This window comes from Rattus norvegicus, chromosome 5, assembly GCF_036323735.1.
Source record: "Rattus norvegicus strain BN/NHsdMcwi chromosome 5, GRCr8, whole genome shotgun sequence".
NCBI classification, from domain to species: domain Eukaryota; kingdom Metazoa; phylum Chordata; class Mammalia; order Rodentia; family Muridae; genus Rattus; species Rattus norvegicus.
In genome coordinates this window covers 106,237,501-106,263,866 of record NC_086023.1, presented here as the reverse complement: position 1 = coordinate 106,263,866, position 26,366 = coordinate 106,237,501, and the positions used below count along the sequence as shown (strand labels likewise).

General features: G+C 44.8%; 1 protein-coding gene across 3 annotated transcripts in view; it reads left to right on the top strand.

Moving 5' to 3' along the window:
- Positions 1-5,118: 5,118 nt before the first annotated feature.
- Positions 5,119-26,366, top strand: part of Plin2 (perilipin 2) — a 56,115-nt gene continuing 34,867 nt past the window's right edge. Inside the window, exons 1-2 of one of the 3 annotated variants that reach the window (XM_039109519.2) lie at positions 5,119-5,197; positions 6,105-6,168. In XM_039109519.2, the coding sequence (XP_038965447.2) occupies positions 5,188-5,197; positions 6,105-6,168 (74 nt within the window). In that variant the 5' untranslated portion in view covers positions 5,119-5,187. Of the gene's footprint in view, positions 5,198-6,104; positions 6,169-26,366 lie in introns of those variants that run through there. The other 2 variants (XM_039109518.2, XM_063287370.1) reach the window with 2 other exon arrangements.

The following is a 26,366-nucleotide window of genomic DNA, read 5'->3' as shown; positions in this document are numbered from 1 at the left end:
TAGCTCTTTAGGAATCTCTTTCTCTCTGTATCGTTCTACCGAGCTGGTCTACCTTTCTCTTGAGTTCCTTCCATCCCTATAGGACTTCTTAGCTCTCTTTCCTAGAATACTGTTAAACCTTCTTCCTGCCGGCTGCTTCTCTGTGGTTCTGGCAAGAGAGAGTATCCCTAGCCCATACCCGGAGCTCCTTCCTAAAGGCTCTTCCCAGCCAAACCAGAGCGAGCCGAAAGAAAAAAAGCTCCTCCCCTACATTCTTGGCAGGCTGAACCATGTTATTGTCACGGTGGGGGGCTCCAAGTCAAGTCAGCAGAGACCAAACCATTTCACCTTTACGGTGGGGCCGCTCAAGGCCATCCCGAGGACTTTGCCTCCGGTCATAGAGCAAAGACTTCTCCCAAGCAACTTGCCTAAAAATAGGCAGGATCTCTCCATTCTTTAGCATTTTTTTTCCTCTTTTTTTCAGAGCTGGGGACTGAACCCAGGGCCTTGCGCTTGCTAGGCAAGCGCTCTATCACTGAGCTAAATCCCCAACCCCTCTTTAGCATTCTTATCTACAACAGGCTTTTAGAGGCACTCCCAAAATACCTTTCTACATGACCCACCTAACTGCATCTGACAGACGCAGTGTCTTTCTAAGCTTGTATATTTCACTAAGTTAGGTTTTCTATGTATAATAATCAAATATCCTGTAACCCCCTTCTTGTGGTTAACAGAACTGTTACAGTGCAGAAGAAGTACCTGGACTCTTCCCCTTTGAAAGACAGGATAATTATTGACCCGTTTCACCAGTAGCCATAAGAGATTGCTTTTCTCCATCCTTATCATTTCCATTTGATCATAGGTATGTTAAAGTCCCTCCTTGATTTCTCCCATCATTCATTGCTCCTTTAAAAGTGAATCTCGGGCCTAGGCTAGCACAGTTGATAGAGTACTTACCTGGTATGCACAAGACTCTGAGTTTGATCCCCAGTGTCACTAATGTGCACACACTCCCAACACACACACACACACACACACACACACACATCATCATCATCATCATCATCATCATCATCATCATCAAAAAAAAATTTTTTTTATTGGGGGTTGCTATTCAGTTTCCAAGTGTGTGTACAATTCTTTGATTTTCCCGTTGTTGATGTCTAGCTTTATTCTACTATGATCTGTTAGGCTATAGGAACTTCTTTTATTCTTTTGTATTTGTTAAGGCTTGCTTTGTGACACAAACTATGATCACTTTTAGAGAAGGCTCTGTGGACCACCTGAAAGAATGTATAATTCATTTCTGTCAGGTGGAATATTCTGCACATGCTATTAAATCCAATGATCTGAAGTTTCTCTACTGATTTTGTTTGGGAGACTTATTTAAAGATGAAAGTAAAATATTGAAGTCTCCCACTATGTTGTTTTCTGACCAACTGTCCCTTTAGGCTTTAGTGTTTGCTTTATGGAGCTGAGAGCGCCAGTGTTTGGTGTATAGATTTTAAGATTGCTGTATTTTCTGGATAACTTGTTCTCTTTATGAATACATAGCAGCCTTCTTGTTTGGGACTCCATTTGCTTGGTAGGTTCCTTTTTGTCCTTTCTCAATGTTTAGATGTCATGGCTTGGTGAGGTATGTTTCTGAGGAACAACAGGTAGTTGGACCATTTAAATTTTAAAAACTTGTGCATACTCATGTGTGCATGTGTGCGCACACACAGTGTGCACAGAGGCCAGAGGCAATGGATTGCTCCCTGGAGCCATAGTTATAGGCAGTTGCAAGATTTGCAAAATTCCCAACATAGGTACTTGGAGTTTAACTCAGATACTCTGCAAGAGCTGAACATGCTTTTAATTGCTGAGCCATCTCTCCTGACCTGAAACTTAGTTTTTAATCTAGTCAGTGACCCAGTGTCTATTAACTGATGTGTTAAAGTTATCTGGGTTTAAGGCTGTTATTGAATGGAGCTTGCCATTTTCTAAGGTTGTGTGGATGATTGGTAGTTTGTTCTTTTTTACCTCTCTCCTAGTACTAGGGATTTCCTGATTTCCTGTGCCGGATATAGTGTATCTCTTCTTATCCCTCCTTTGTTCATCTGTTTTACTCACAAAATGTATTCTTGCCTGTGCTCCTGCCAATATTTTTTTGTCTTAGTTTGCTTTCTATGGCTATGATAAACACTATGATCAAATGCAATATGGGGAGGAAAGGGTTTCATTTCAACGTATAACCCTTAGATCTCACTTTATCACTGAGAAAACTCAGGGCAGGAACTGAAGACGGAAGCTTAAAGCAGTCCTCTATTGATCATAGAGGAATGCTGCTTACTGGCTTGCTCCCTCTGGCTTGCTCAGACTGCTTTTTTTATACAATTCAGTGCAGGAGTGGTGCTGTCCACAGTAGGATTTGCCCTCCCACGACAATCAACAATCAGGACCATCCTCCACAGAACAGTCTACAGAATAATATGATCCAGGCAATTGCTCAGTTGAGTTCCACTCTTCGAAGGTTACTGTTGTGTCTCATTGACAGCTGAAGCTACCTCTGTTCTTCTGTGTAAATCCCTTAAACATTTTCTGCGATATTGGCTTTGTTATAATGAATTGCCTTTGTTTGTGCCTGTCATTTTTCTTTTTTAAAGATTTATTGATTGATTGATTTTATGCGCTACACGGTTGCTCTCTTCAGACACACCAGAAAAGGGCATTGAATCCCATTACAGATGGGGAATTGAACTCAGGACCTCTAGAAGAGCAGTCGGTGCTCTTAACTTCTGACTATCTCTCCAGTCCTGTGCCTATCTTGAAATGTTTATATTTTCTCATCAGTTTTTAAGAGATAATTTTGCTACATATAGCAAATTATTGGTTAGCAATTATTTATTTTCAGGGTTTGAAATAAATATATCATTTCATGCTTTCTTGGCTTTTAGAGTTACTGAAGATCACCTTATGTTATTCTAATGTGTTTGGTATATATATATCATACATACTATACTATACTATACTATACTATACTATACTATACTATATAAAAGTATTATATATGAGGCAAGATCTCATTATCTAGTCCAGGCTGGCCTTGAACTCTGTCTGGCTAGTGCTGGGATTGAAGTTGTGTGTCACCATGTCTCCCAGCATTGATGTATTTGTTTAGGTGTCTGAGTTGGTACTTCTCTCTTAAGGCTTTTCATATCATCTCTTTACTTGGTAGTTTTGGTGTCTTCACTGATAGACTATGGAGGTCTTCTATGGACATGCGCTTTTGGAGTTTTAAGTCTCCTGTGTTTACATATGCATTCTCTTCTCTAGGTTTTGGGGGAGTTTTTGCTATAATTTCATTGAATAAATAAATTCTCTATGTCTTTATTTATCTCAACTCCTTTTCTACTCTGTAGTTTCTTAGGCTTGGTTTTTTCCGCCTGTATCCCAGACGGTTTGCTCATGCTCTTTGCTTTCTTTGTTTTCTTTTAGAGATTTATTTATTTTATGTATGTGAGTACACTGTCACTCTCTTCAGACACACCAGAAGAGGGCATCAGATCCCATTACAGATGGTTGTGAGCCACCATGTGGTTGTTGGGATTTGAACTCAGGACCTCTGGAAGAGTGGTCAGTGCTCTTTATCTGCTAAGTCATCTTTCCAACCCACTTTTCTTTCTTTTATTTTATTAAAATCATTGTCGTTTTGACCTTCTCTTTCATACCTAGAACTCATTTTTTTCTGCGTGGTCTTGTGTATTGATACTCCCAGTGTGTTTCTTATTTTGTTGACTGACTTGTTTCCAGCATTTCTGTTTAGTTCTTTCTCAATGTCATTTCTTTAGTGAATTTTTCCCTCCATGTTTATGAGTGTCTCCTCCAACTTACTGAACGTCACATTCCTTTTGCTACTACCTAGTCTAAGTCCGTACTTGATATTCTTTCTTCATCAGTTCATTTGAGTTCTCTTGTGCCACTAACCCTTCTTAGAGAGAAGGATGCGGTTCTCTGATAGTTTCAGACTTCTGATGGTCTCAAATAGAATCTTTTTTTAAAAAAGATTTATTTATTTATATGAGAACACTGTAGCTGTCTTCATGTACATCAGAAGAGGGCATCAGATCCCATTACAGATGATTGGGAGCCACCATGTGGTTGCTGGGATTTGAACTCACAACCTCGGAAGAGCAGTCAGTGCTCTTAACCACTGAGTCATCTCTCCAGCCCCTCAAATAGAATCTTAAGATATGTTCTATTTTTTCCTTTTTTTTTTTTTTTTAAAAAACATTTATATCAATCTGTCTCTACTTTTTATTTGGTTTTTCAAGACACAGAGAAAACACAGGGTTTCTCTGTGCATACCTGGCTGTCCTGGAACTTGCTGTGTAGACCTACCTGTCCTCCAACTACCTGTGTTGGTGCTCCCCCTGCCTCTACTCCCCAGTGCTGGGATCAAAGGCATGCACCACCACCACACAGCTCTTTTTTCCTTTTTTAAAAAAATTATTTAAAAAATTATTCTGTTTTGGATTTTTATTTTATGTTTTACTGTTCTTCCTGCATGAATGTATGTGTACCACAAATGTGCATGGTGCCTACAGAGGCCAGAAAGAAGGCATCAGGTCTCTGGGAACTGGAGTTAACAGATATCTCTAAGCCACCAGGTATACAGGTGCTCCTTTAAAAATAAAGATTTATTTATTTTATATCTCTGAGTATACTATCGCTCTCTTCAGACACACCAGAAGAAGGAATCAGATCCCATTACAGATGATTTTGAGCCACCATGTGGTTGCTAGGACTTGAACTCCTGACCTCTAAGAACAGTCAGTGCTCTTAACCACTGACCCGCGTCTCCAGGCTCCACTTTCCTTTCTTGTTCGCTTCCCAATCCCACAGACCCCTTCCTTTCCCAACGAATTGTCTTTGCATCTTCATGCCTTTCCCCGTTGTTTTGTTTGTTTTTAGATGACTCGCTGAGAGACATTAGGGTTGCTTACAGAAGCAGAAGTGAGGACTATTTACAGAAGCGGCGTACCTTACCAGTGGTTCTACCACAGAATCAAATCTTTCCTTTCCCCAGCAAATTGCCTATAGATCCTCTGGGAAGGGTTGAGCCCTTTAAGCCCCTCCTCCCTAGCAACGATTATCCTCAGACAGAGATGAGAGACCTCGTGATGGAATGTTAACAGGCCTAATCTGGTATGGTCCCAACTGCCGAGAATGCAAGAAGGTAACAGTCCTGTCGTGCCCAGAAGACAGCATTACACAACACTCCACACCTTTCTCCAGCCCTGGATTCCCACTCACGCTTCTGCAATGTTATGAGTCTCTGAAGCAGCCATTGCCCACTACAAAAAGAAGTTTCTGTGACCAAAGTCGACAGCACAAATCTAGGAACACAGATATAAATATTTAGAAGGCAACTTGATCGGAACTTTGTGTTCATATGGCAAAACAGTAGCACTAGCTCCCCCACTAGGGGCTGTGACCCCACGCCCTAGCCACAGGCATTTGACCAGATTTATAGTGCTGGATTTGACTTCCCTCTGGTGGAACAGTGTCGGTTCAAGTCCACTTTCCCGTGCTGTGGGTGTGGGGCTTTAGGGGAGCGTCGAGACACCACTCTGCTCCGAGGGCGGAGGGCAGGAAAGTGCGAACTGAGAGATGGGAAAGCTAAGCTGGTTCAGGGTTCTCCCCAGGTTGTGACGAGGTTAGGGCTATGGCGTTCTCAGACTCTTGGACTCTTGGACTTCCAGGCTCTGCTGGGAGTCGTGAAAGAGCAGAGAACAGGGTCAGCGGTGATTGTCCTTAGCTTGGCGGATGTAGGCTTGGTGGCAGTTCTGTCTAGAGCAAACAGAGGCCCTCTATGGGAGAACAGTGGAATGTCTTCTCTATGGTTCCCCATTGCGGATCTTGATGAAAGAGACGGTCCATGGTTCTAAACAGTTTATTGGTTGGTCAAATAGATGCATAACCATACCCTCTTCTCAGGGTGGGCCTGAGATTAAATATCTTTTGCAGGGAGGAATGTCTGGAAAGGAAAGCTTATTGGTTAAGCCCTCCGGGCCTCTAGGCACCTCATTAGCATGGAGAACTCTGTTTTGGGCTTACGTGACCACAGGTCGTGTCTCTTTTAGGTGAGGAGCGCACGTCCTCCAAGTCAGGAATTTGGTCGGGAGCTGGAAGTCGCCTAAGCCTCAGGTATGTGCCCACCGAATCTCCCGGTCTCAATCTGTTCTACCAAACTCCCTGGCATGGTTTTATGTTCCACAGAGCAGGCCTCAGATTCAGTAGTAGTAGTAGTAGTAGTAGTAGTAGTAGTCGTCGTCGTCGTCGTCGTCGTCGTCGTCGTCGTCGTCGTCGTCGTCATCGTCGTAAATAATGATGATGATGATGATGATGACAGTTTGTCATTTCCATGAGCATTCTGCCATTATTGTATCAATGGGCATGTCTTACTTATCAGGTTGGAAGAAAAGCAGGCAAAGTACACAGCTGAGGAAAACTCTTGCTGACAGTTCTCCCCTGCAGCCTGTTTATATCTCCAGCACTAAGAAAGTCAGTCATGAGGAAGAAGCGCCCATTGCAGTTCCAGACTGACTTCTCTACATCCTGCACCCAAAGTGTGTGATGTCTTCAGCAAGAGGGTCTTTCCATCTAGTTCTGGGTTTGATCCTGGCGGTGTGGAGTAAATTGGGTGTGATAGTGCATGCCTAGCTCTTGGAAGGAAACAGGAACAGAGTTTGAGGTTATCCTTGGCTACCTGTAGAGTTTGATAACATTGGGGCTACGTGACATTTTATTTCAGTAAAACAAAAACTATGAACAAGTAATAATAAAACTGTTTATGTATTCCTTTTTTGGTGTGTTTTTTGTTTGTTTCCAGTATAGGGTTTCTTTGTGCAGCCTGGGCTGTCCTAGAACTTACTCTGCAGACTAGGATGGCCTCAAACTCACAGAAATAGGCCTGCTTCTGCCTCCTGAGTGCTGGGATTGAAAGGGACATTTTTTTTAACATAAATATAATGAAAAATCTGTCACAAAGTGGTGGCCTGTGCCTTTAATCTCATCACTTGGGAGGTAGAGGCAGGCAAGTCTTTGACTTTGAGGCCAGCTTCCTTTGAGGAAGAAAGTCCAGTAGTTGTAGTTTCCCTATTTGCCCATTAGACGTCACCAAAGACCCAGAAAGTGGGAAGCAAAGGTGATGTATTTTGAAGTTCTTGCTTGTCTTCCAAAGAGGCTCCCGGTCTCACTCTCTGAATCTCTGCTTTGCTTAGTCATGCACTTAGAACCTTATGTCAGTTTCTTGCTAATTATAGTCCCTAATTCTCTCATCTGTGTAGAAAGATGTGTTCTCCATATGTTTTGTTTGTTTGTTTTTACAAGGATTTATGTAGAAAAAGCTGGCTCCCAACTTACTATGTAACTGAGAACTACTTTTAACTCTTTAAAATAACTTTTAAAAATATTTACTTCAAATTGGGCTTGAGGAGCGTGCCTTTCATCCCAGAACTCGGGAGACAGAAGCAGCAGGTGATCTTTGAGTGTGAAGTCAGCCTGGTCTTTGGAAAGTTCCAGGACAGCCAGGGCTACAAAGAAACTCTGTCTCCGAAAATAAATGTATTTCTTTTTTTTTTTTTTTTCGGAGCTGGGGACCGAACCCAGGGCCTTGCGCTTCCTAGGTAAGCGCTCTACCACTGAGCTAAATCCCCAGCCCCAATGTGTTTCATTTTTATACGTATGAGGTTTTGCTTGCATGTGTGTCTGTGCACCGCGTGCATACTTGGTGCCCACAGAGAGAGCTATGGACAATTATGAGCCACCATATGGTGCTGGGACTTGAACCTAGATCCTTTGGGAAAACCAGCAAGTGCTCATAATCGCTGAGATGCTTCTCCAGCCCTGATTTTGTTCTTAATCCTACAGGTTCTACCTCCTAGGAGCTGGTATTATAAGCATGCACCCCCACACCTAGCAGGAGATGTCATAGTTCTATCATGTTCTATCATTGAGCATTTCACTTCCTTGTGAAGGGGTCAGTGTACTCCACAGATGAACATTTGTGTTTCAAGAGCAGCTCACGCCACCTTTTCTGTGGTGTGTGTGGGACAGCCAAGGATGTAGAACGGCAGTAGGGCACTTGCCTGGAATGTTCAGGTTTCTACATTCTTATTTATATATTCATATATGTATGAGTGTTTATGTGCGAGTACATGCACATGTGTACAGGTGCTCATGGAGGCCAGAAGAGGGTGTCACATCCCTTGGACGGAGTTAAAGGTGGATATGAGCTACATCATGTCGATGCTAGAAAGTGAACTCAGATCCTTTGCAAGAGCACCAAATGCTCTCAACATCTCTAACCCAAAGTTGCCGGGTGGAGTCCCAGGCAATTATGTATCCGTGTTTAAGAGCAGGGGAGGAGAAAGAGTAGAGAGTACAGAGGAGAAAGAGAGCCCGGTGTGGTGGTACACACCTTTAAATCTTGGCACTCGGGAAACAGAGTCGGCAGATCTCTGTTGAGTTCAAGGCCAGACTGATTTACAAAGCAAGTTCTGGGACAGACAGACAGAGCTGCTAGCGGGGACAGCCAAGCTACAGGCTTCATCTCCAAACAAAACGAAACAACCAGAAATTAAAAAAAGACAAGTGCAGGGCTGGGGATTTAGCTCAGTGGTTAGAGCGCTTACCTAGGAAGCGCAAGGCCCTGGGTTCGGTCCCCAGCTCCGAAAAAAAAAAAAAAAAAAAGACAAGTGCATAACTCTTGGCTTTGTACCAGGCATGTAACCCTAGCACTTGGGAGGTGAAGGCAGGAAAATCAGGCGTTCAAATCCATTCTTTCCAAATAGCAAGATTCAAGCCATCCTGGGTTACATGAAACTCTGTGTCCAAAACAGCCGGGGGTTAGGGGGAGGCAATGAGATGGTTTCCGTGGAGAAAGGTGTTTGTCACACAACCCTGAAGAACTCAGAAACCCATAAGAAGTCCTCAGACCTTTACGCATGCGCAGCGGCACAGGTGCCCCGCTCCTCGCTCCTCCCGCTAGCAAGAGTTAGAAATCAGAGTCATCTGCACGTGGAATGGGTGTGGGAGGAGGCTGACGGGTGCGCATGCCTGTGGAGGCCCAAGGCTGGCGCAGGGTTTTCTTTGATCGTTTGTTTTCCTCCTTATTCATTGATCCAGGGTATCTCAATTGAACCTGGAGTTCACCTGTTAGGCTAGTCTTTTTTTTGGTTCTTTTTTTTCCGGAGCTGAGGACCGAACCCAGGGCCTTGCGCTTCCTAGGCAAGCGCTCTACCACTGAGCTAAATCCCCAACCCTAGGCTAGTCTTACTACCCAGTTTATTCCTAGGATCCAAGAGCTGGGATTGGAGGAAGATGGCCATGCCCATCCAACGTTTTTATAAATTCTGGGGAATTTGGGTCTTCATGCTCCAGTGACAAGTGCCTTACTCAAAGAACCGTCTCTAGACTCAGATCCATTTTCTGTGCCCCTTTATGCAGGAAAGCTGAGGCGAACCGACCAGGAGTAAGCAGCAGCCTGTGCCTTAAGGTAGCTTGGGCTATAAAGTGAGACTATAACAGACACAAATAAATATGAAAACATAAAACGAATAAGCAAAAAGGTCTTGGGGCTGGAGAGATGACTCAGGGCGTAAGGGCACTTGCCGTTCTTACAGAGGTTTGGAGTTTGGTTCCCACAACCCAGATTGGAGAGCTGAGAACAGTCTGCAAGTTCAGCTGCGGGGGATCTGACAGTGCCTCTTCTGGCTTCTGAGGGTACCCATACTCAAGTGCATATGCACACACTTAATGAAGAATAGTCATTTAAAAAAATCATTTTATAAGAAACCCAGTGCTGGGGTTGGGGATTTAGCTCAGTGGTAGAGCACTTGCCTAGGAAGCGCAAGGCCCTGGGTTCAATTCCCAGCTCCGAAAAAAAGAACCAAAAAAAAAAAAAAAAAAAAAAAAAAAGAAACCCAGTGCTGTGGTGCACACCTTAAATCCCAGCACTTGGAGCTTGAAGTCAGTCTGGTCTACAGCGTGAGTTCCAGGACAAGCAGGGTTATATAGTGAGACTCTAACTTGAGAAACGCTAACCCCCACCCCCACCCCCACTCCTGTGATGATTCGTTCATCCTTGGCTCAGGGAGTGGCACTACTAGGAGGTGTGGCCTTGGTAGAGTAGGTGCGTCACTGTGAGTGTGGGTTTTAAGACCCTCATCATAGCTGCCTGGAAGCCAGTCTTCTCCTAGCAGCCTTCAGATGAAGATGTAGAACTCTCAGCTCCTCCTGCACCATGCCTGCCTGGATGCTGCCTTGATGGCAGTAATGGACTGAACCTCTGAACCTGTCAGCCAGGCCCAATTAAATGTTGTCTTTATATGAGTTACCTTGGTCACGGTGTCTGTTCACAATAGTAAAACCCTGCTAAGACAGACCTTGACTATCTCATACCTACCACCCAAGCTTTCTACCACTGATCTGCATCTTCCAGCTTTTTTTTTTTTTTTTTTTTTTTTTTAGACCTAAGAGTCTTGCTGTGTAGCTCTGGTTGCTATCAAACTCTTCGTCCGTCTGTCTCCATTTCCCAGTGACTGTCACCAGGCCCCGTTATCGTTCTCTTCCTCTTAGCCAGCTTCTGGTGCACAGTGTGTGTTGGCTGACGTGAAGTAAACCGGAAGAAGTCACACTAGATTTGCTTTTGCCTGAGCCCAGGGCCTTGCACATGGTAGACTTCAACTCTACACCAGGCTACATCTACCGACTCTTATGAAAGTCCCTCTAATTCTGATATCAGCAGTAGTGTCTGAGTGTGGTGCACGGGCCCTCAGTGCGGTCAGATTCCCAGCTCTTCTGATGGGTGTAGTGGTATATCTGGCTTTTGTTCAAATTTCCCTCATCTCTAACTATATCGAGCATTTCCCCAAGTGCTACTGCACAGTTACTTATCTTCTGGGGAAAATGTTCAAATCTTCCAAATATTTTTTTTTTTTTGAGACCTGGTCTCACGGGTCTCAGGCTAGTTTCAAAGTCACTTATCCAAGGATGACCCCGAATGCCTCATTCTCCTGCCTCTACCTCCCAAGTGCTGGGGCTGCACGCATGTGACACCGTGCTTAGCTAATCTTTGTTTGTTTGTTTTTTTTTTTTTTTTTTTTTTTGGTTTTTTTTTTCGGAGCTGGGGTCCGAACCCAGGGCCTTGCACTTCCTAGGCGAGCGCTCTACCACTGAGCTAAATCCCCAACCCCTCATTTTTTTTTATTTAAAAGACAGATTCTCATTATATAACCCTGACTGGCCTGGAACTTGCCAGGTAGGCCTGACTGGCTTTGAACTCAGATATCTGCCTCTCTTAGCTTCCTGAGCACTGAAATTGAAGGCATGGAGGAGAGGGGCTGGAGAGATGACTCAGTGGTTAAGAGCAGTAGCTACTGTTCCAGGGGACCCAACACCCTTATACAGACATCATGCAAGTGAAACCACCAATGCACGTAAGATTAAAAATAAATTGTTTGTTAAAAAAAAAAGAAAAAGAATTCTATGCTCAGGCTTGTGTGCCATGCCCTGCTTTATATTCTTCAAAAAACAAAAACAAACAAACAAAAACAAAACAAAACAGAAATGCTGAGCAATAAAAAGTCAAGTCATTTAGCTGGACATGCTACCTGCCTACGATCCCCGCCCTTGGGAAGCAGGGCCGGAAGGAGCACCACAACTTCAAAGGTTAGCTTGCTCTACGTGGCAAGCTCCAGGCCAATCAAGATTGACGCGGCGAAACCCTGTTTCATTGTGAATCCCTGTGCCATTGGAGCAAGGGTTATGAAATACAGACATATAGAAATGGAGTCGGGATGCAATGTCTTCACCGGGAAACCATTATCCTTCTAAACACCCTTTGTGGCATGAGGTCTCATGTTTTAATGATGTAATGTATCTCCCCGCTCTACTGTGCCTGGGCCTCCACACACGTCAGCACGTGGTTCAGCTGGGGCAAAGGTGAAGGGGCAGGAGTGGTAACTAGAGGGTCAGGGGTCAGAAGGTGAGACATTTTAAAGCCCCCCCCCCCCTTGAGATAGTGTCTTATTATGTAGACTAGGCTGTTCTCAAAGTCAGAGATCCATCTGCCTCTGTCTCCTAAGTGCTAGGATTATAGGCACGAACCACCAAACCTAGCTTTAAAAGGTTTTGAACAGAGGATTACGTTGAGGCTGTATTGAAAAATACAGGTTTAGCAAGTGGGGTGAAGCGGAGGACTTCCATAAGGGATTAGTTAAGAAGCCACTGTTAGCTGTACATAGAGTTCTGTGTGTTGGGATGAAGCAGGAGAATCTCAAATTAAAGCCTGCATGGTTACTGAGCGAGGTCAATGGAAAGGTAGACTAGCGTGTGGCTGGGCGGCAGAGCACTTGTTTAACACGTGTGGGGGCCCTTGTTCCATCCAACAACGAAAAGCCACTGTGAACTGGGCGTGGGGTATGGTCCTGAGGAGTGCAGTCCTGTATTCGGGAGGTAGAGACAGGAAGACTGCTATGAATTTAAGGCCAGTGTTGTCTCAAAAAACAAAACAAAACAAAACAAAACAAAACAAAACAAAACAAAACAAAAAAACCCAACAAAACCCAAAAAACAAACCAACAACAACGACAACAAAAAAACACTACTTAATTCCACATTACATTATTGATTTTAAAATTCATCCTCCTTTTTGAGACAGGGTCCCACATAGTCCAGGCTGGCTTCCGGTCCTCTGTGTAGTTGGGATTACCAGTGTATGCCCACTTCTGGTTGCAACAGGGTTTCGAGTGTTTGTTTTCGCACTGCTGGTGATAAAGCCCGGTGCCTTATTCATGCTGGTTACCGTACTAGCTCCACTACGGAGCCCCGCCCCGGCTGTGGGCGTGGCTCTGACTGCTGCAAAGTGGATTGCTCACCGGCATCTTGAGCAACACAGTCACCCCAGTCATCCTGGGCGACACTTGACACAGATCCTCTTCGTCTTGTGTAAGGTTTCATTGTTCACCGGGACCAACTTTGGTCTAGATTGGAGTCATTTCCTGTTAAAATGTTAGATCTACCTCGTGATGCTGAAAGGTTGACTGGTCTAAAAAGGGAAGCAAGTGATCAGCCTCTCTGTCAGGCTCTGACCTTTGCCCTAGTTTTTGGTGTAAAGACATGTTCTCTTCGGGGAACTTTAACCTGTGAGCCTGATTCCCTGAGATTATTAATAGCAAAGGTGAGCTTATTAGTCATTTTAGTCTATCTAAATATCTCCTAGGTATTATTAGCACGTCCATTTAAAAGTAAAACAAGTCTCTTCTTTTCTCTTTTTGTTGTTTTTGTTTTGTTTTGTTTTGTTTTGTTTTGAGACAGCCTCTTGTTTTTCAGGCTGAGGATGACCTGAACGTCTGATCCTCCTTCGAAGCACCTCATGGAGTGCTCAAAGACATATGCCACTACATGGAGATTTATTCTGTACTAAGGATCAGACTCAGCCTCAGGCATACTGGATGAGCTACAACCCCAGCCCCAAACAGTTCATTTCCAGCTCAGCCAGAGAAAAGAACACTTCTAACGATTGATTGGCTAGTTAACTAATTATTTAGACAGGGCTTGTCTAGCTCATGCCAGCCTGACTCACTATAGTGTCCACAGCGATCCCCCTGTCTCTACTGCCCAGTTGCTAGATTAGAGGTACGAATCACTACACCCAGCTGCTTTTGTTTCTCGTTCGTTTGCTCTAGTGAGTGAATCTCACTATGCCACAATCACAATCCTCTGGGGCCACAGGATGAGGCATGGCTCCAACTTTCCAGCCAACCTATGCTAGAGAACTCTGTCTAAAAATCCAGAAAGCTAGAATGTGCTTTGTGGTGCCTCTGCTTAGTTATTTATTATTTTGGTGCTGGGGACTGATCTCAGCCCTGCTTAAGGACCAGCTTCTCCACTGAGCCAAATCCTGTTCCTTTCTTTCCTTTGGAAATGCTTCCCCCTTGAGTTGTAGCCCTGTCACATGTCTCCGGACTCCCATAATCCCCTCCAACAATTATGTGTGAACAGGGACGATATATGTAGACTACAGATTACACTTTGAGAGCAAAGGTTGAAAACGGAGGTTGGAAGCCTTTGTCTATAAATGGCAAATATGTTTGACTTCACAGGTCATGGGTCCTCTATCCTGATTTCTTAACTCTGTCAGTATAAACTGAAAGCAGCCAGTCAGCATACCATCAGACAGACACCGCTGTGTTCCAGAGGGTTTATTTGTAATGACAGATGGCAGGCAGCAGCTGGTTGAGGTTTGCCAATCCCTGCTCATTACTGATTTTCAAACAAGCCTTTTGGTAACCATGGGGTTCAGAAGGGGATAAGAGGGGAAAACTTTCCTCTCAGTTCTTCAACTACAGACATTTAGCTTAATAGATCTTGTTAACATGTTTTTTATTTTAAATTTGCATATTTAATAGATCTTTACATAACTAATTTCAACGATGGGTTTGGTAGGTAAAAGGTTAGAACGCTGTTTATTTGATGTATTTATTGAAGTTCGTTGCATGTGTGACTTGTCACTTGTGTTTGCTGAAGTTCGTTATAGGTGTGAATTGTCACTTGTGTTTGTTGAAGTTCATTGTAGATGTCAATAATCACTTTCTACAGTGAATCCAGCTCTGCTTGGATTCACCTTTTCTGCCTTAGTAACTAATCTGATAGCTCATTTCTTAACTTTTTATTTATTCATTAGTGTGTGTGTGTGTGTGTGCTTGTGTGTGTGTATGTATATATACCAATGTGTGTAAGAGCCTGAGGAGGCCAGAAGGGGGCATTGGAGTCCCCTTGTAGGCTCTTTATTTTAGACTCCCACCCCGCACTCCCTGCTGGTGTTATCCTCCAAGGGTAGTGGCTCTATGGAATCATCTGTTTACACCACTCAGAAGCTCCTTAATGTTTCTCTCTCTCTCTCTCTCTCTCTCTCTCTCTCTGTGAGTGTGTGTGTGTATGCACACATGTATATTGAACCCATGGCCTTATGTATGCAAAGCATGAGCTTTACCACTGAGCTACACTCCTGCCACTATTCTTGGGGCATTTTATAGGTCCATGTCCTTCCCCACTGCCAGTTATGTTCCTAAGACCAAGAATCAAGAAGTTCATTACGTGGATCCCTATGCTCAGCATAGAGATCACCAACTACAGCTGACACCTGAGTGCTTCCTTTGGGTGGAAGTGGAACATGCCTTTACAGAGTGTGTCCCGCGTGACCAACCATTCTTCACTGGCCTGGCACTCCTTTCCCTCCTGACCATCTATGAAAGGTTATGATGCTCAGGTGTTTCCCCACGGTTCTCAGATGAATAGAGGAGAAAGGCTCTTGGAGGAAGAGCCAGGACCAGAGGATAGCTCAGTGGTAGAGCACTTGTCTAACCTTCACTAAGGCCTGGGTTTGACCAAAAAGAAACAAGATGGTTCACACCTGTAGTCTCAGCACTGGGAAGGTAGGATCAGAAATTCTAGATCATTCTTGGCTACAGATAGAATCTAGGTCCGTGTGGGATACAGGAAATCTTGGATATGCAAATCGGGTATGGTGGCACATGCCATTAGTCCCAGCCCTGGGGAGGCAGGGGGAAGAGGGTCTCTGTGAGTTCAAGGTTAGCCTAGTCTACATGGTGAGTTTCTGGCTAGCCAGAGCTTCATGGAGAGTTTTAGAAATAATTCACTAAAACAATGAGTGCCGTCACAGTTCAGGAGAGGGTGACTAGGCAAAGGGTGTGGGAAAAGAGCAGTTCCCAAGAGAATGGAATTGCCTGGCCCTCACTTTTAGCTAGTAAAAGTCCTTGGTCCCTCTGATGGCTACTCCTGGTTTTCACCTTGACTACGTCTGGAATGAACTACAATTCAGAAATGGAGGGCACACCTGTGGTATACATCTTGTGGCTGGAAGACACAGGTTTCTGACCTGGAGGTTTTCTTGACATGGAGATCTTGAGGCATAGTGGCCATGAAAAGCTTAGGCCCACGCAAGGTAGTACAGGCCTTTAATCCCAGGAGACTGAGGCAAGCAGATCTCAGAGTTCAAGGTCAGCCTGGGAGAAAGCAAGTTCCAGATCCAAACATGGTGGTACACACCTTTAATCAGGGCCACCCATTCACAGCTACATAATGAAAACCTATCTTAAAATAATACAAAAGGAGGCTGGAGAGATGGCTCAGAGGTTAAGAGCACTTCAAGAGGTCCTGACTTCAATTCCTAGCAACCACATGGTAGCTCACAACCATTTATAACAAGATCTGGTGTCCTCTTCTGGCCTGAACTCTGTATACATAATAAATAAATCATATATATGTTTATATATATATAAAATGCTTGGTCTGGCTGACTCGTGAACAGGAACACATGGGAATCTTGTTAAAATGCAGATTTTCCTTAAGTGAGTCTGAGAGAGTGGGTGGGAGCTGCTGAGATTGTTCCTCTATGATGTCATGCAGCCGGCTGACAGGGTGACTCAGAGAGGATTTCGAGAAGCACTGTGCTGATGAGATAGAACGATTTGGTGAGATGGTTCAGCTGTTAAGGGTGCTTACTGCTTCTCCCATATCTAAAAAGTGCTAACTAAGCTCAAGGAGGAGGAGGTATCCACTAAGGGAGGTTAAAGGTCATTAGAGAAAGTAACACCTGAAGGCACACAGGGCCAATGAGTAGGGGACTTTTCTCTGGGGCTTACCCACAAAGCATTGTCAGAACTGAATCCAAATTCTTGGGGCAGGCAGGCAGCCATCTGGGCTGTGGGTTGAAATAGTAGACTAGAAAAGGATTGAGAGGCGAGACAGTACTCTGCTTTGCCATTGATCATATGTCAGTTTCAGTCATGGAAAGTGGGAATAATAGTAGTAGTAGTAGTAGTAATAATAATAATAATAATAATATCATGTATAAAGGCATAGGTTATTATGGAATCTAAACATTGAGTAGATGTTTACCTACAGAGCTTTCTGTTATGCAAGATAAACCTCATCCCATGTTAGGCAGCTTGTGGCCTAGGCTGACTTCACACTTTGTGTTTTGTATCCAGCTAAGGATGACCTTGAATTCCCTTGGCTCCTTCCCAAGTGCTGGGGTTAGAGGCATGAGCCATTCGTTGTGCCTAGCCATAAAACTTACATCAACACAGACTCTGAGGTTGTTCTTCGATTAATGTTCGCCTTCTCTCACCCTGCATCCCCACTCATCCTCACAAGAAGGCACTTACTTGGGTTTGTAGTGGGGAGTGGGGATTTCAGCAGCCAGAACTCTCACTTGTTCATTTATCAGGGAGTGTCACAAACCCACAGATGCTGGGCTATGAGCAGCACTCTTAACTGTCGAAATGGGGTGACTAGGAGAATGAGGCCATTGTCAGCACTGGGCAGAACACCACTTACCACAGAGTAGGGAGAAGGCAGAGGAACAAGAGGCCTGCTACCTCCAGGCACTTCTCAGAATTGGCAGGCAGTACCTGGCGAGGAATGGCTATTGCCTGAGTTCCCAGTACTCTGCTGAGTTTAGACAGACAGAACATGTTTTGTCAGAGTGATCTGGGCTTTCTTCTTAAAGCCTTAATAGTTGTCTGGGAAAGAAGCAGGGGCCCTCTGGGGCTGATGAAACACTGACTGAAAGTGGTGTGTGGAAGATGGGCTGCTGAGCAAAGATGGAGAAGGTTTACACCAAGATACAAGCCGAGTTGTAAGAAAAGACAGCTCTCATCATTGTGGGCTATCAGTGTGCCTTAAGGCTTAGCTCTGCTCATGTCTCGTGGGAACAGGAAGGGCATCTGGAGGGAAGGAGAAGGCCAAGGGCAAAAGGCCAAAGTAGAGATGGAGAGCTTGGGCGGCAGCCCCTGACCTGACAGAGAAACAAGGCTCGTCCCTGAGGAGCTGTGCTTGTGGGAGGCGGATAACTAGCTGTCTTGTTCAGTGTGTGAGGAAGGAACAGAGCTTTATACTACATTTTTTTTTTTTTAGAGAAAAAGGAGGTAGGGAAAGAAAGGACATCACTCTAACTCTCACAGAGATCTTAGACATTAGTGAAATATGTATCTTTAGTTTTTTTATTTTTTCTTTTCCTTTTTTCCTTCCTTCTTTCCATCTTGCTCTTTCTCCCTCCTCTCTTGCTCTCACTGTCGTTCTACTTTTGAGACAGGCTGTTGCTGTACAGTCCTGGCTGACCTGAAACTCACTCTGCAGGCTGGCTTACATGACCCTGCAGCCCCAGCCTCCTGATTACCGATCCCAGGCAAGTCCCATTATACAGAGAGCAGTCACTAAGAGTCTACGCACTCGGGTTGGGGATTTAGCTCAGTGGCAGAGCACTTACCTAGCAAGTGCAAGGCCCTGGGTTCAGTCCTCCGCTCCGGAAAAAAAAAAAAAAAGATTAAAAAATAAATTAAAAAAAAATCTGTGCACTCTTTCATTCCTAATGGTACCTAATGCAAACTTGTATACTTGGCAGGCCCTCCTTAAATAGGACATGTTATTCACTGGGGTATGATAAAATGGCGGACTTGGTAAGCTGTGTCAATGATTCGCACAAAAGCTTCCATTCTTCCTTACACATGTTAAAGACTCTAATTAACAGTCCACTCCACTCTTACTATGTAGACTAGGCTGGCCTGGAACTCACAGAGATCTATCTGGAGTTCTGGGATTAAAGGCTTGTACCACAGGCCTGGCTCACCAGTCAACTTCTAAGATAGGTCTTTGATTAAGTGTGAGGTTTTGTGTTGCTGGCAATTAAGACTAATTAAACCTCTGTGACCATTAGCTGCTTGCTGGGAGCCCTGGAGAATCAACCATAAAAAAGGTGGGCGGAGAGAAACGGCCTGACCTGAGTACTCTGTCCTGCCACCTGAGGCCATGAGAAGTCCTGGCCAGCACTGCCTCTGAGGGCCATGTCTGGGTCCATGCTTATATTACCACCAAGGCCCATACTGATGTCCCTGGTCTGGGCTGTCACCTGGGGTCATGTTGATGTTCATAGGCTGTGCAGAGCTGGCCCCACTCCTCTCTGGCTGAATCATTTGGGAGACAGGGCCAGGTACCTCACTTGGCAGCACAGTAGAGATGCCCTGGTGGCAAAGGCATGGATGAGCAGGCCCAGGGGTGTAAGAGCAGGAGAGGTGGCTTGTTGCGTGTATTAATTAAAAAATCAACCCATGCTATTACCAGCACTGGCTAGCAGGGGCATTGGGTGAGCTAGCTAGGGCTGTGCTGGAGAGCTGGCCCTGCTGGTGTGGGTGTGGAGAGCTGGAAGCCTAACCAACTCAGCTACCACTTAGGCCGAGACCCAGGGCTTTGGGTTGGCCCATCTATACCATCTATGTACTGCAGGAAGGGGCCAGTCCTGCAGATCCAAAGCTGCAGAGTTTCCATGAGATTATCTGAGAGGAGTCCCTGTGAGGATCCAGTATGACTAGTACAGCAGAAGCCAGAGGCCTCGTACCAGACCAATGACTCACTGCAATGAACACTCACATTTGTGTGGACAAAAGGGTACACTGTGTGACACACCGTGACACACCACAGCCCGTATGATGAGATGTTTTGTGTTTGTTTTTTATTTTCTTTTGGGGGGGTTAGGTTATAAGGGCAGAGGGCAGATACGAAGGGATGGGGAAATGAATGGGATTGGTGTGCATGATGGAAAATTCAGAAGGAATCAATAAAAAGTTAACAAATAAAATAAAATCACAGTTCAGTTTTTTTTTTTTTTAACTTACGTACAGTGATACCATGTGTGGAGTCACTTCCCTCAAAATGTGGGTCCTGTGGAACAAACTCAGGTTGTCAGGCTTGGGGTCTTTACTCTCTGAGTCATACCTGGCCCTGTGCCTGGTGCTGAGGAGCTGAACCTAGGTCCCCAAACTTACATAGCAAGCGCTTCACCAGCTGAGCCATCCACAGGGATCTGTTGTCGTTGTTGTTGTTGTTGTTGTTGTTGTTGTTGTTGTTGTTGTTGTTGTTGTTTTGAGACAGGGTCTTGCTATAGAGCCCTGGCTAGCCTAGAATTCACTGTGTAAAGCAGGCTAGATTCAAACTTGTGACAAACTTCTCTCTTTGCCTCCAGAGAACTGGAATCGATACAGGTGACCACTAGTTTTGTCACTGTTGTTGTTTTGGTTTTTATTTTTTATTTTTTAAGTGTACACGTTTGTATTCAGAAGTAGAAATACAAAATCACTAAGTATCTTCAAACATTATAGGAAATACACACACTGAATCTGCCAGGGATAATAGTGTATGCCTGTCATCCTACCACTTTGGAGGATGAGGCAAGAGGATTTTGATGAGTTCAAGGCCATTACATCAGGGGTTACACAGTGAGAACCTGTCTCACAGAACAAACTAGAGAAAAGAAAGAAGGAAGGGACCAAAGAAGGAGAGAAAAGTGGAAATTTTCTATCTTTGTCCATCTCTAACCATTACTAATCATTGCCAGTATTTAGTACGTTTCTCGAAACAGTGGGGATCTCTCTCTCCCTTTTCAAATCAGGGTTTCTCTATGTAGCTAAGCTCAGTAAACCAAGGGCCTCAGATTCAGAGACTTGCCTGCCTCTTAAGTGGTGGGGTAGCAGCTACCCTGTCTTGAAGGACATTGTGTCTTAAAACTACACAGAATCTCTGACCAAAAGAACGTGCACTACAAACTGAGATTCCCTGGTAGTTTGTGGTGTATGCTCCAAGCTGCATGTGTGTGTGAGGGAGGAGGAGGAAGAGGAGGAAAGAAGTACAGGGAGGAGGGGAGGGAATGGAAGGGGAAGTCACCTGTATTTCCTTCTGGGAGGGCCTGGGAATGGAGCTCAGTGAAATTGTTCCTTTAGTGCCCCAGGCCCTGAGCCTGTCCCCAGCCCTGTCTACACTCCTTTTCTGGGAAATACTCTTCCGTTCTTAGTTGTCTCCCTTTCTCTAATGTGTAGTTCCCAGTTAGAAGAGAAGTGGTGACAAGTTCTTTCCTCTGTTTGTGAGGCCAGGGCCTGGCAGATACCACAGGAAGATGGGGGAAGGGACTCGAGGAGAGGTTCAGGAGACAGCTCCCGACTGTAAGTGCACTTGGCTCCGGGTCTATCCTGGCTGAGTCCAGAGAAAGCCTGCCCAGAGGTGATATCCCTGAAAGCCAGGCAGAGGGAAGGCACAAATTTTGTCAATAAATATTGATGGGCCAAGTAAGAGGTTTCAGGCTGCAGGGACTGGGTGAAATAAGGCTTAGTCACTAGCTTTGAATCTCTGAGAGACTGCTGTGTGTGGAAAAGGGCCCTTAATATGGTCCCCAGGTCAGAGAAGGAGACACATCAGTACTCCTTCCCCAGTCACGAGAGACCAACAGGGAACAATAGTAGCTCACTGCAGGGTCACTTGGATTGGGGTCACAGATAGAACAAGGACAGTAAAACCACGTGCTCCACTTGACATGGGGGATGAGAGTGAATGGCAACCTCCAGCACACATTCTACATGCTAGGGCACCGTAGTTAGATTGTAACTGACTAGTCTAGGGAGCACTGAGGCTGGAGGACAGCCTTGTCTCGTACCACACCATACTCCAGGTTGATAGGTTATTTCTCTGCTGGTGAAGTGAGCCAATTCAAGCCAGATTAGATTAGATTAAAGGCAGGTTTATTGGGAAACAGCTCCCCAATGGTTGAGTTCACTGGCCCCAAGGACTGAGGCCAGGGAAGTTGCCATGAGGAGAAAGGGGAGGAGGAGGAGGAGGAAGAGAAAGAAAGGGAGGAGGAGGAAAAGAAAGAAAGGGAAGAGAAGGAGGAGGAGAGGGGGTGGGGAGAAGAGGAAGAAGGAGAAGAAAGAGAAGACAGAGAAGACAGAGATAGAGACCAAAATGCAAAATGCAAAATGTCTGGATTATATAGGAAAGAGACTGTGGGAGGGGCAGCCCAGTCCCTGGGCTGAAAAGTTCAGGATTGGGGGCAGGTTATGCCAGGTAGGGACTAAGGGATGCTGGGAGAACCTGGAGGCCAGGTCTGCTTTGGTGTGTAAAATATGCATCTTAGTTTCTGGGGTCTGAAACCAAGCATGTAGCTGCTCTGGAAGCTGTCTTTCCAGTGTGTGCTGGTGTACTTCACAGGAGGATCTCTCTGTGTTTCTGGAAGGAGATTATTATATTATAGTTTAGGTCTTTTGAGACAGGGTCTAACTGTGTAGCCTTGGCAGTCCTGGAAATCACTCTGTAGATCAGGCTGGGCTTGATTTCAGAGAGATCCAAACACTTCTCCCTCCTGAGTGCTGGTATTAAAGGGGTACACCATCACCACTGGGCTCTGGAAAGAGATTTTTACCTGGTTCTCTACACCAACCTTCAGCATGAACAACTTCTTCGTGAAACCTCAGGATGGCTTCTGGGACCATGGGCTCTGCTGAACACCATGGTCAAGTGGGGCATGAAGGTACTGACTGGGGACAGGCCAGAGGTCTATGCAGGTCCCTTCTGGGCCCCGCTCACCTCCTACTTGGAGCTGGAACACTAAAGGCTCAACAGCTGGCTCAAATACCTTCCCTTGAATAATGGTCTAGTTGAAAGCTTTTAACTCTCTCATTGGAAACTGTCAGGAAATAGAGAGTCAGATAATCTCTTCACCAAGAACATGAAAACGTAGTCACCAAATCGCCCTCACATCCGCAGAGCAAACGAAGCCCACGGGCGGATTTTGACTGACACCTGGAGAGCTGCCAAGAGCCTGGTGGGCTAGGCAAGGACTCTGACCAAGTGTCCCTCCCTCAGTCTTACAACATATGTTAGGCTTGAGCAAACAAATCTTTCATAGATGATTGTTTGAAAACCTGCAATTTAAACCCTTCATGGCAGTACAACTGTGTGCCTTTAAGGATTCACCACCAACTGCAAGGATCTAGATATTGGAGCTAGCATTCGGGATGAATGTTGCTTAGTGTAAAAAGCAAGCTATAGGATAATACATATGCTACGACCCACTTGTTGATTTCCTAGGACGTTACATAGAAGAGGTTGTGTAAATGGTGTGACCTAAAACGTTAACAGCACATGCCTGCTGGCTCCGTGCTAGTTACTGTTCTCGTTGCTGAGACTACACAACAGACAAGAAGCAATTTAAAGACTTCTGGGACTGCCGGCTCACGTTTCTAGTCCCAGCATTCTGGGGGCTCAGGCAGGAAGAGCTACAGAAGGAGAACGTGCCTGTCTGGGGAAAACAAAATTAAACCAGGTGGTGGTTACACAAGCCTTTAAGGCCAATGCTCAGGAGACAGAGGGAGGTGGATCTCTGTGAGTTCAAGACCAGCCTGGTCTACAGAATGTGTTCCAGGACAACTAAGGCTCCATGAAAAACCCTGTTTCCAAAAACCATACAATGATGATGATGATGGTGGTGATGGTGATGCTGATGCTGATGATGGTGGTGGTAGTAGTGGTGGTGGTGGTGGTGGTGGTGGTGGTGGTGTGGTGAAAGGGCAGCTTAAGGAGGGAGGGCTTTGCTTGGGTTTATGGTTCAGGGGGTATAGTCTGTCACGGCAGGTAAGGCATGGCTGCAGAAGGGGGCATAAATTCCCCTGAGAGGTGTAGTTACGTATGGTTACAAGCCATGGGATTGAATCCTGGCCTCTGCAGTAGCATCAGGTTCCCTTAACCGCCGAGCCATCTCTCCAGCCTCAAACTAAAGAAGAAGAGAAAAAAAGAGGAGGAGGAGAGGTTTGGAAAAGTGACATTGTTTTAAAAAAACAAAAGCTGGGCATGAGAGCTCACCAATTTTATGTCAGCACTGTGTGTAGGCAGAGCAGGTGCAGAGACAGGTGATGTCTGTGACGTCAAGCCAGCAAAATAAACAAAGAGCTATTCTCTCAAGTATCATTTTGTGTCGCAAACCAGTTTTATTTATTTATTTATTTTGATCTTGAGCTTTTAAATTTACAGACTTACAGACTTTTTGTTGTTGTTTTCACAGAGTCTTGAACTTGTAGACCAGGCTGCCCTCAAACTCATTAGTGTCCAAAACTGTCCTACAATTCTCAGCAATCCCTTTGCTTCGCCCTTCTAAGTGATATGACTACTTACACGAGCCATCACACCCAGCTTTTGAGAAAGGGTCTTGCTACGTAGCTCAGGTTGGCCTGAAATTTGCTATGTAGCACAGGGTAGCCTCAAATCTGAGAACTCAGCAGAAAGCTAAAGATGAGCTTGAAGTCCTTATCTTCCTGCCCTATAAATGCTGGGATTACAAGTGTGAGTCACCAGGCTTAGAGTTTTTTCCTTTTTGATTTACTCCACACATGCCCCAGCCCATGAGGTGCTGCCACACACATTCAAAGTGGTCTCCCTTCCTCAGCTAAACCTTTCTGAAAACCCCTTCACAGACATGGCCAAATGTATGACTCAGTAATGAACCAAGTGCTTTTTAAATCCAACAAATTTGACAATAGAAATTAATCATAACACACACATTCAGAGAGCTGGGAAGAGAGCTGCCTAAAATGAGACCCTGGATTTAGAGCCAGGGGAGGAGGGGGGATAGATTCTGATGTTCTTCTCCATTCTCTCTCTCCCCACCTCTCTTTCTTCCTCCCCCTCCTCCTCCTCCTTCTCCTCCTCTTTCTCCTCCTCCTTCATTTGAAGTAATGTCTCTCTTGGAACTTGCTGTGCAGATCAGGTTGGCTTTGAATTTATAATAATTCTCCTGTCTCTGCCTTCAAATTTGGGATTACAGGACCATACCATTGTAGCTGGTTTATCATTCAAAATTCTGACTTACTACATTAAGGACACAATCAAGAAATATTTAAACAAATAGTTCAAGTCATTCTGATTGAGATGATCCAAGACACATTACACATTAATAAATTCTACAGAATCCAGGCATGGTGGCTCATCACCTGTATTCCCTGTACTCAGAAGGCTGACTCAAGAGGATTGACATGAATTTAAAGTTAATGTGGGCTACATAGTTCCAGTCCAGCCTGGAACAGAGTTTGTCTCAAAACAAACAATAAACACAACAATAACAAAAGACAAAGGGGGAGGCTGGGAGGAGCAGAACATTTTCCTAGTACATACACACACACACACACACACACACACACACACACACACACACACACACACGTGCACGCCCATGCGTGCACATGCATACTCTCATGTTCAAGCCTGAGAACTCCTTAAAAAGAAAGCAAGACGGGCTGGAGAGAAGGCTTAAGGGTCATGAGCACTGACTGCTCTTTCAGAGGTCATGAGTTCAATTCCCAGCAACTACAGGGTTTCTCACAACCATCTGTAATTGGATCCAATGCCCTCTTCTAGTGCGTCAGCAACAGTGTGTTAATATACAATAAATAAATCTTAAAAAAGAAAGAAAGAGAGGGGAGGGCAGGGCAGGGGAAGGAAGAGGGAAGAAAAAGGGAATGGGTGAGAGACAACAAAGGCTGGAGTAGTGGCACATGTCATGTCCCATCACTCAGAAACTGACGCAAGAGGATCATGAGTTTGAGACCAGCCTGACCTACATAGTAAAATCCTACCTATAAACAAGTATATTTATATATTTATTTAACCAGTGTTTAAGCTGGGCCTATTGACATATTCCTGTAACCTTAGCTTTTAGGAGGCTGAAGCAGGAGGATCACAAGATCAAGACTAGCCTGGGCTTGCAAGACCCTGTTTCAGGGAAAAAAAAAAATCAGGTTTTAAACATTTAAGTAAGACTCTTCAGCTATTTGCTTAGTTGGGCAATTAGATTAAAACTGGAGTCTGGGGTTTCTGATTCATGGCTACGTTGCTTCTGTGGTGGACACATAATACAGCTTAACAACTCAGCTGTTAGAGTCTGTTTCGTGTAAAGAATTACCCTTGATAATGTATTTACTATGCTGCAGCTTCAGCCTTTCTGACCCTCCAACCCCAGAGGAAAGCCAGTTCTTATCCTCAGGACCTAAAGCCCACAGGGACGGACATGAACAGAGTTGTTGGAGCATGGACAGCTCTTGAAAAACAGTTCATTTTGTAGGATGAGTAGTATTTGTCTCTAATAAACTAAGTAGCCTTCCTGGAGGTCATCGTGTACTTGTGTGACTGATTATCAAGGCCCAACCACAGGACAAACAAGGTAGAAAAAGCTTTTGTAGTTTTAGATGAAATCTCATGTATCACGGGCTGGAACAAGCTCACTGTAACAATTACATAAACCAGCCAACACACCCAACTTTTACTTTTGTTTTTAAAGACTGTTTACAATGTAGCCTTGGCTGGCTTTGGGGACTCATTTGTAGACCAGGCTAGCCCTGGACTTACAGATATCTGCCTGACTCTGCCTCCCCAGTGCTGGATTAAAGGCATAGGCCATGATGCCTGACTCAAACCCAGCTTTGGAGAAAGGCTCTTACTATGTATCC